General features: G+C 51.1%; 1 protein-coding gene across 3 annotated transcripts; it reads right to left on the bottom strand.

Annotated features, from left to right (window-relative positions):
* Positions 1–1,430: 1,430 nt before the first annotated feature.
* On the bottom strand, positions 1,431–9,034 carry GNPNAT1 (glucosamine-phosphate N-acetyltransferase 1). 3 transcript variants are annotated; one of them, XM_087746854.1, is made up of 6 exons: positions 8,902–9,034; positions 5,563–5,750; positions 4,781–4,876; positions 3,980–4,107; positions 3,387–3,448; positions 1,431–2,936 (listed from the first exon to the last, which is right to left on the bottom strand). In XM_087746854.1, exons 2-6 carry the CDS (start codon positions 5,732–5,734, stop codon positions 2,789–2,791), a joined length of 606 nt encoding a protein of 201 aa, XP_087602980.1. In that variant the 5' UTR covers positions 5,735–5,750; positions 8,902–9,034; the 3' UTR covers positions 1,431–2,788. The 3 variants fall into 3 exon arrangements, with proteins under 3 accessions (XP_087602980.1, XP_087602982.1, XP_087602981.1); XM_087746856.1 differs by having other exon boundaries at positions 4,781–4,843; XM_087746855.1 differs by lacking the exon at positions 8,902–9,034 and adding an exon at positions 7,753–8,226.
* Positions 9,035–9,368: the final 334 nt, after the last annotated feature.

Raw genomic sequence — 9,368 nt, 5'->3', positions numbered from 1 at the left:
GGAAGCAGAGCGAAGGAGCTGGAGATCTCTTCCTCACGGGGGGACAGCTGTTAGCCAAAAAATGAAATCCCAAGGAGGTAACGCTGAACCCCCGGAGAAGCTGGTAGTTGTCATGGTGCATTTCTGACATTTATTCCCTGGGACATCTTTTCTGTTGAGCCAGTTGTACCGTAGATAAATTAACAGGGCTTCTTCAGTTTAGGAGATGGGTAATGTGTTTTAATAGCACCTGTTGCTGTTAAATGCTGTTCTTTGTGGCGTTGTCCTGCTTCCTGTGAACTCGGACAGTTTAAAATCCGTATACCTGCGTACTGGGTGTTCTTCCAGCTGGCCGGGGCACGTCCGAACCTAGTTTGTAAGTCCCCAGCCTGGCTTGTATCAGCTCTACAGCACCTGCCTGCGCCTTGCAGAGGTATTCCTGTTTACACCCACAACCCTTTCCTTGTGTGAAAGACTAGGCTGAGCCCAGTCTTCCTCCAGAGGAAGAATTCCTGACAGCCCGGCCGGCTGTGACGCAGCAGGTGACAGCACCTCTCTCCCACCAGAGCTGCGGTAGCCTGCCAAGGTTGGGAATGTCACCTCGGGTAGGGAACAAAGAGCCCTTCCGAGCTGAAGGGATGCTGTGGAGCTGGGCTCCTCCCAGCAGAGGCAGCGTCAGGCAGCCACAAAACCAAGCTTCCACCCTCCTTCATTTGGTTTACAATGCTCTAAGCTGGGTACACCATCACCTGCTCCTCACTTGCACTCATCTTTTCATTAACTCTAATGAGGGCCTGGAGCTATGTAGATGGTGGAGATATCCTGGAATTCAAATCATCCACTTTAAATCAGTGGAAATTCAGAATTAATTAAAACTATGAGAGCCAAGAAAATCCACCTCAGTCATTTGGGCCTAGCATAAATCAGCAGCTGGTTTTAAACAATTAGTTCAGAGTCAGGGCTTGAACCACTTTGATCTTCCATCCGCAGAGCCCATCCGGGAGAAGCCCAGAGGAGAACAGCCCTAAGAAAAGGGGGTGCCTTGGCCTCACGGCAGCTCTAGCTTCAGCCTGGCCCCGAGACGTGCTGGCCTCAGACCGTGCCGTGCTCTGGCTGTCCCAGTGGCCCTGGGCTTGTGTCCACGGCCGCAGGCGATCGCGCCCCTCTGGTTGTGGGGCTGGGGTTTGTGCCTGCGCAAAGGCTCCAGCACCAGAACAAGCCGAGAATTTCCTTTGAAGACTTGCTTCGTAAAAGTCACACTCGCAGAGATGCAAAGGTGCATCAGAGACATGCTTAAAATCTACATGGAGCCTCAAAAAGAGTTCGGTTCAGTCTAGGGAAAGGAAAACAAATGTACTGGCAGCAGGCGGTGCTGTTCCGAAAAACAGGTACCCGCTCGCTCTGGATACCTACCACTAGGCACAACACAGCGCTATGAAAACCAGACCAGATACATTTGGCAGTCTTCATTTATTCAGCTTAAACAAAGATTTTGTTTTTAAAAAATAATCAATAAATAAACCAGACATCACCAAGGAAACACTATAGTGAGTGGAGTACCATCAGGAACATTAAATAGAACCCCCACCGCAGCTTAAAGTAGGCTCTCCACGCCACAATGAAAGAACGTTTTGTAAGGCCTAACTGTTCACAAACAAGACTGGCTGTTCTGTACGAACCTTCGTGTATTTATAATGCCCTATTCAGAGATGCAGGATCTGTCACTCTCTTCGCACAAAACGCTACTGTTGGAACCAGGGCTTTGTACATTATTTGCTTGCCATCCCTGGCAAAAGTGCTAAAATCATTTATCCAAATCTTACAGTGAAAGGGATGCTCCAAAGCAGCACCAGTCCCCGGGAGCGGGACCGGGGGATCTCGCCGCGGGTTTGCTATGCCGTAGGCATAAGCCGTTACCAGCGAAACCACGGCCGGTCGAGTACAGCGAGGGGGAGCCGAACGCAGCGCTGCCTTCCTGCGAATACAGGCATTAACCGCCAAGCCCAAATCCCTTCCCCACCGAGCCGGGTGGAGTCCGTCTGTCAGACATTCCAGTTCCCCAGTTACCTTATGGCGCAAACCATCGGGTTGGTTTTTTTTTGCATCAGAAAAAAAGTAATTATCCTGAAAACAAAGTAAGTTATCAGCTAAAGTGCAGGACCCCTGCAGTGAGAAGTACACATCTGTTTTTAGACTCGGAACATCAGCTTTAGCATAGCCCCTACCCGCACAAATAGTAACAAATTAAGTTTTGGAAAATAGTGCCTATAAAACCTTAGGTACGCTAACATCAACGGCGCTTCAGCGAGGTTTCGTGGAAAGAACAGAACAAGCGCCCATTCCGTATCGCCAATTCTGCACGAGAGAAGCAGCATCCCTACCCGAGCTACGTCGTCCTTCCCCAAGTACAGACAGGAGCACAACCCCGCGAGCTGTACTTTGGCTACCAAGAAAAGAAGCACAAACCTTTAGAAAAATACAATGCAAGAAAAAATTTGAGATAAAAATATATACCTTTGGTTAAAAACCATCCCTTTAACGAGAGTCCTTTGTAACTCAGCTAGAACAAAAAAGCTTCACTTAGACTGAACAGTAGTAAAAATTAGTTCTAAGCGCTGATTTCCTAACCCAGAGGACCCTTCTAAAATGTCAGTATTTTTTTTTTTTGCAGGATCTACACATTTGATGTTCATTATTTATAGGGATCGTTATATTTGCAGCAATAAACTATATAAATTTTCCACGAAGAGAGTGTTTGTAGCACAAGCTCCTCCACCAAGTCTTTAAAAAAAAAAAAGACTAGAAGTTCTTAATTAAAGAACCGTTGAAACATGTAGTTTTCTTCAGATACCGAATAGCCAAACTTCTTATAGAAATCCACGTTTTTTGGCAGACACTCAAGCGTGATTTTGTAACAGTTCAGTCTCTTACTGAGCAACGTCAGGGTGGACGTTAATCTGAAAAAGACAGAAACCCAACAGTTAAATGAAACGGCCCTGAACACTGGATCAATTAATGTTTATTTAGCTAAAGTTATCCGACCTACAATACCGAAGTTTTACAGCGCTCTGCGTTTCCCTTCGCTACGCAGGAGAGTTGCTATCCCAAGAAAAAAAAAAAAAAATGAACGAAGTACCAGCGTCTCGCAGACAGTTTTATGTTCCTGCTTTAAGAACCTCAGCTTGCAGTCTGGCAGCTCGTGATGCCTCCCGGCTGAACCCCCTGAGCCCCTCTGGCTGGGGAGGATCTGCCCTGCAGCCAACCCGCGGAGCCAAACCCCTGCTCCGGGAGGGCCGGTGAGCGATCTTTGCTGGCACCCATCGGCGTGGTCAGGCGGGGGGACAGAAACTGGGCGAGGGCTGGCCGCCCTGCCTGGCGTTGAATGGCAAAGGTGGCGAAATACTCACAGTTTACCAAGCTGCTTTCCTCTGCACTCGCCGCTTACTACGACATCTTCTATCCTCCCTCTCTGTGAAAACACAGGCAAGCGTCAGTCGCACAGAAGAGTGTTGTGTTAGTTTCCCTACTGCACGACGTTTCACACTTGGATTTTCTGCTGTCTGTTTAGCTACAACTCCTCCAGTGGTCGACACGCTCGTAATGCCCCTTCCAGCACCCAGCAGGAGCTGCGGTCCCACCACAGCCCTTCCCGCCGAGGGATCCGTGTCTCTCCAGCTCCCTGTTTTCACACGTCTAGCTGGGACTCCACAGCAGCGGGATCCTCAGCCATCTGCTCTGCCAGAACCAAGCCTGACTGGTTCAAAAGCTCACTGGGAGGGGAACGGGACAGACATCGAATTGCTCTTTTTCCTTAAGAAAAGCCAAAGCTTCCTTTTACTATTTAACTGAGCACCCAAGGACGGGAGATACTTTTAAAGTGCCTCTGTCACTGACTCAGCAGAAGGTACGTCATCACGCTGTAACAGGGTAAAAATAAAATGCACGGAGTCTGGGGACAGGATCTTTTTCCTCACTTTACAGCCGCAGCGAGAGAATATACCTTTGCACAGGAGTGAGTGAACTTATGTTCTATCACCAGCGTTGCCGTAGCAACAATCTGTCCAAGATTTGTGTCTTCTACGACAGTAACGTAGTAATCTCCCGATCTCTTCATGTGCTCAAAGGTTTCTGTGGGAGCAGACAGACAGCAGAACAGACTAATCTCAGATTAAATTGCTGTGAAGTCTAACACTTGTAACAGATTCTGCATGCAGATCACCGCAGGGTTCACGGTCGCAAGGAGGATGCGCCCAGGACCCCAGAACCCGAAAGCCCCAGAGCCAGACTCACCCACAGACAGAACCAGGAAAAAGCAGAAATTAAACAAATGCCTTTTCCTTAGCTGCCAAGAGAACCCTCCCTCCCCAGCGCCTCTGCAGATGGGCACTGCGATGAAGGTGGCACTGCTTCTAAGTCCTCTTACATCTCAGTCCAACCAGTGACGCAAGCTCAGGACGCTGTTGAGCTAGGATCAGAGGCAAGCCTCTGCCTCGCTACTGGCGCTGCAGGAATTCAGCCAACACAAGCCATCACCCAGTAGTCCCTTCTGCCAGCTTTCTAAAGCTCAGTCTCAGAAGCAGGTATACAATTTAGGCCTGTCCCAGCCAAGCAGCCCTTTGGGATAGCTGCAGCAGGATCCAGTGCTGAGTGCCAAAGGCTGCCTCAGGTACCCTGAGGCAATAAATCCCTCCGGCATCAGCCAGTCGGGAGCCTCGCACCCAAGTAGCTTTGCTGTCAGCATCAGTATCCTCTGGTTCCCAGCAACCTCTATGGAAATGCCAAGAAATAACGATATACTCACTGATAAACTGCTCTGGGCTTGCAACTCCAGTTTCAGTCAGCTGACCCAGAACCTTAAAAAAGCCTGTTATAAAAGAAGGGGGGGGGGAACAACCCTCTGTGAGGGACAGAGACACACACTTAGCTCCGAACAGCACAGAACAACCTGACATGGCTGTTTGGAGAGCTAACATCCCCACAGCACCATCCAGTTCAGTTGTAAGTAAAAGCCTGTGCTCTGCATATTATGGAACTAGGCTGTAACCTTAAAATCAAACTCCCACCTTAAGGAATACTGAAGGATCAGCTAATGTATCGGCAGCAAACTGCAGCTTGAGTGCAGAAGATGCACAGGTTCAAGAAAGAAAAGTATGAGCCTGAAATGATGCGATATTAAGCTGCATGTTCAGAACAACCTTTTTATCCAAGTTACAGAACTGAGGAAGTCTCCGTGCACCGAGAATAATACGCTGGTTCACGTTACTTTAATATTAAAGGGAACGGTACAAACAACTGTACTCCCTCTCTAAAGCTGCGGTGAACAGGAAGCTGTGAATTATTTGAAAGACACTGACTTGAAGTTTAAGATTGTTTTTGAGGTTATTGAAACAGTAAAACCAGTTTTGAGAATCACCCGACACAGCACCAATCCATGGCGCCAAGTGCTCAAATTCCTTACTGATAAAAATAACCCAAATCAGATAAAAGGAGCAACCCTAATCTATGGAGAGGTCATGCAGAAATACATATTATCTAGTTCGGCACCCAGCTTTCGTTGGTGGTGATCATTAAACAGGATTCTACCTCGATTTAAATCAGCTGTGCAAAGTGGTCTCAAAACTAGGCCATCCCCTGGATCTAAAGGAGAAATGGCAGGAGAAAATGTCGTCGTGTTCTCACTCCAGTCAAGTTCATGCAGAATATTTGGGTCAAACATCGGTGTGTCATCAGGCATCACGGTTGCAACAGGCATCATGGCTGCAACAGGTGATCTGGAACAGAACACACACGGTAAGGAACATTTTGGTCTCCTCTTGTTTTAATCTCTAAATATGCTGTTTCCCATGGTTATTTCATGCCACGTGACGTTCCTCAGGGACATAAAGAAAGGTGAACGAACTGCTGTTCACTTTATCTGCAATTGAAGCTACTCAACCTTCACCGGACTAGGCCACTGGGTTAAACAAGGAGCGCGCGCACTGACACGGCGCGCATTATCTAAAGTCAACACCTGGCACTTCTGTGTTCATCTGGGAAGTCTTTTTCTCTTGGGGTAAAAAAAAAAACCAACCACCAAACAGATAAGACATTGACGAGGATATTTAACCTCTATAGCCCTCCAAAAAGGAAAGCACCTCACACTCTCAAGAAGCCTCCCTACGATACCGTTTACCGAGTGTGGAGGAGACCGTTTGCATTAGTGTTCCATTTAAAACTGGCGGTAGGAATAGTACACTTTTTTCAACCAGTCCCATCACGTAAATATTTAGTATCTCAGCCAAGAGGCACTACATCACACATATGAAAACACAGATGATCCAACAGCCTGCACGCACGCTTGCAGCCCGCACTGCGTTTCTCATGCAGTCGTGTTTGCTCAGTGTATTTACAAAAATCTGACGCCATCTCAGCTGTAAAGCGCAGCGCCTCATTGTCCATTAACAGGTAAAACGCACAGCTGCCAAGATGACGGTGAGACACCTGTTAATGATTAACGAGAGACCTGGGAATTGCGTATTATTCAGGATTAGGGATAAGAGGAAGCAAAGTGATATATTTTCCTAATTGCTAGATGCAGGAAAATCATTCTTACTTTGTCACCTGTGGAATACCTGGTCAGGTTTCTGGCATGAGCAGAGTATATCATGGGAACTTCTCCTGAGGCTAAGTTCTTTATACATCTTCAAATTAACTTCGCTGCACCATAAAAGATACGGTAGTCGCATGCTGTTGGACAGGCCAAATAAACACCAGAAGGAAAAATGTATTTGGGATGAACACTTTTCAAAATAAGACATCTTACAGCTCTGTTAAGCTGCCCAGAGAAAGTACAGGGGATGTGAGCTACGAAGCATCTCAGCCTAACTGCAGCATGCAAGCCTCAAAACTGAAGGTGGCTCTGGAAACCCAACTGAAAAAGCTTCTTTAAAAAAAAAAACAAAACACAAACAAACCCACAAAATCTTTTTTTATGCCACCTGCTGGTATACACTGGCCTTCAAATCCCCATTCTCCACTCAGTCTGGCATATAAAAGTAAAAAAATTGCTGTTACAGCAATTAAACAGCAAAACAAATTCTCATCCCACATGAATTTTCAAAATGAAACAGCGGGAAAAATGAAGCACAAAGACAAACATTTCCATAGATGGGAGAGTCAGAAGTGAGAATCCAGGTCTTCCTGGTCCCAGTCCTGAGCTTTAGTGATCAGATCATGCTGATACATGCAGAGGACTGCAAGCCCATCGCCAGCATATTAATTATGTCCCTGCTAAGCAAAACTGAAGTGTTCCTGTTCCAGCAATGCATTTGGTATCTCTGTTCCTAGATCTTGATGATTCTAATGTTGCTGTTACCCTGTCCCGTTACAAAGCCTTCCTAAAATTCATGAGTGTTCATAACAACATTCAAATAGTGTCCTGTACAGAATAAAATAAATCCAATTAATTTCAGATCAGGGTTACAGAATAACAAGCACACAAAGCAGCAGAAAAGCACATGAAGGAAATCAAATTTTTCATAGAATCATAGAATCATTTAGGTTGGAAAAGACCTGTAAGACCATCAGGTCCAACCGTTACCCCAGCACTACCAAGCCCACCACTAAACCATGGCCCTAAGCACCACGTCTACCTGGCTTTTAAATACCTCCAGGGATGCTCTTCAAGCAGTTTGTGACAAACTAAGAATTATTTTTCAAACTACATCCAGCACAGCTGGAGCAGGAAGAAGTTTGAAGCTTCACGCATTTTCTGGAGTCAGGAATATGACTTACTCAACAGAGATGCATTGGCCAATTGAAAAAAAGGATCAATGTACGGCGAGGAAGAAGAGCCCGGGACTGTTTTGATGGGTCGCTGGTTTCCCCTCCAGGCCTGCTGAGCTTGCTCCGAGCCCAGGTGCTGGCCCTGGGGCGCACCCGAAGTCTCCCCCAGAGCATCCTGGGCTCCCCACCCGTGTTGGGAGCAGGACAGGGTCATGCCAGCACCCACAGGACACATTTGGCCCCTCTCACCCATCCCGCTTCCCTCTTCTCCGGCGAGGAGGGAGCGCAGTATGACGGGGATCCCGGCATACTGAGATGAGCTGCCTGCCTGAGGAAGACCCCCTGGGGGGGCTGGTGGCTCCCCAGCTGTGGCGGCCGGGGGGACAGAGCCCAGCCGTGCCCCGAGGGGCAATGGACAGCCCCACACAGCCCCTCGGCCAGGTCCCCAGCTGAAGCAGCCCCCCGGGGCAGGGGTGTTCCACACACAACCCCTCAGCGAGGTCCGACAGCTCCCCTCAGCTGAAGCAGCCCCTCAGGGGTGGGACCCCCCACCACAGCCCCTCGGGGGGGGGGGGAGGGGTCCCCCCTCACCCCCTTGCCCCTCAGGGGGTCCCTTCACCTCACACCCAGCCCCTCGGGGGGTCCCCACACCCCCTCACCTCACACCCAGCCCCTCGGGGGGTCCCCTCACCTCACATAACCCCTCGGGGAGGTCCCCTCACTCCCCACACAGCCCCTCGGCGGGGGTCCCCTCACCCCCTCCCCTCACTCAGTCCCTCGGCGGGGGGGGGGGGGGGGAGGGGGGGCTTCACCTCACACCCAGCGCCTCAGCAGGGTCCCCTCACCTCACACTCAGCCCCCGGGGGGGGGGGGGGGGGGGAGGTCCCACACCCCCTCGCCTCTCACCCAGCCCCTGGGGGGGGGGTGTCCCCTCACCTCACACTCAGCCCCTCGGCAGGGTCCCCTCCCCTCACCTCACACTCAGCCCCTGGGGGGGGTCCCGCACTCCCTCACCTCACACCTAGCCCCTCGAGAGGTCCCTTCAGCTCACACTCAGCCCTTCGGGGGGGTCCCACACCTCCTCGCCCCTCACCCAGCCCCGGGGGTGCCCGCAGGCCCGCCCCTCCTGCTGCCGCTCAGAGCGGCGCCCGCACTCACCCGCGCACGAGGCCGCGGCGCCAACTGCCGCCCGCACCGGCTCCGCCGCAGGCGCCGCACGGACGTGGCAGGAGGGGCGGGGCCCGGCACGCACGCACGCCAGGGCACAGCCAATCACCGCCCGCCGGCTCCGCGCGCCCGGAACGCCGGGCCACCCCCGCGCCGGTCCTTGTGACCTTCGGGAACGGCCCCGCCCCCGAGCGCGGATTGGGCGGTGGGCGATGTGACCACGCCCCCTCCCCGGCGGAGGCCCCGCCCCTCCCGTCCTATAGCACGCCGGGCGGCGGAGCTGACACAAGATGGCGGCCGCCGATCGGTAGTCGTTTCTCGGCCTCGTCCCTCCCGCAGAGCCTCGTCACCCTCCGGCCTCAAGGGCCGTTTCACCCGGGCGGCGGCCCCCGTGGGCTCGTCGGGAGGAAGGGTGAGAGGGCAGCGAGGCCGGCCGGGCCTCAGGTCGTGCTGCCCCG

Source organism: Nipponia nippon, unplaced genomic scaffold (assembly GCF_047370975.1).
Source record: "Nipponia nippon isolate SJK-2023a ecotype South Korea unplaced genomic scaffold, ASM4737097v1 scaffold_11, whole genome shotgun sequence".
NCBI classification, from domain to species: domain Eukaryota; kingdom Metazoa; phylum Chordata; class Aves; order Pelecaniformes; family Threskiornithidae; genus Nipponia; species Nipponia nippon.
The sequence above is the reverse complement of the archived record's forward strand: the minus strand, read 5'-3'. Positions and strand labels throughout refer to the sequence as shown.

What these genes read in the sequence shown, in the direction of transcription:
- GNPNAT1 (XM_087746854.1), bottom strand. Translation starts at nt 5,734, where the DNA reads ATGATGCCTGTTGCAACCGTGATGCCTGATGACACACCGATGTTTGAC. An exon ending in TCACTCACTCCTGTGCAAAG is followed by an intron (nt 3,449 to 3,979) that starts GTATATTCTCTC and finishes GTGTTTTCACAG; the next exon opens with AGAGGGAGGATAGAAGATGT. An exon ending in GGAAAGCAGCTTGGTAAACT is followed by an intron (nt 2,937 to 3,386) that starts GTGAGTATTTCG and finishes TGTCTTTTTCAG; the next exon opens with ATTAACGTCCACCCTGACGT.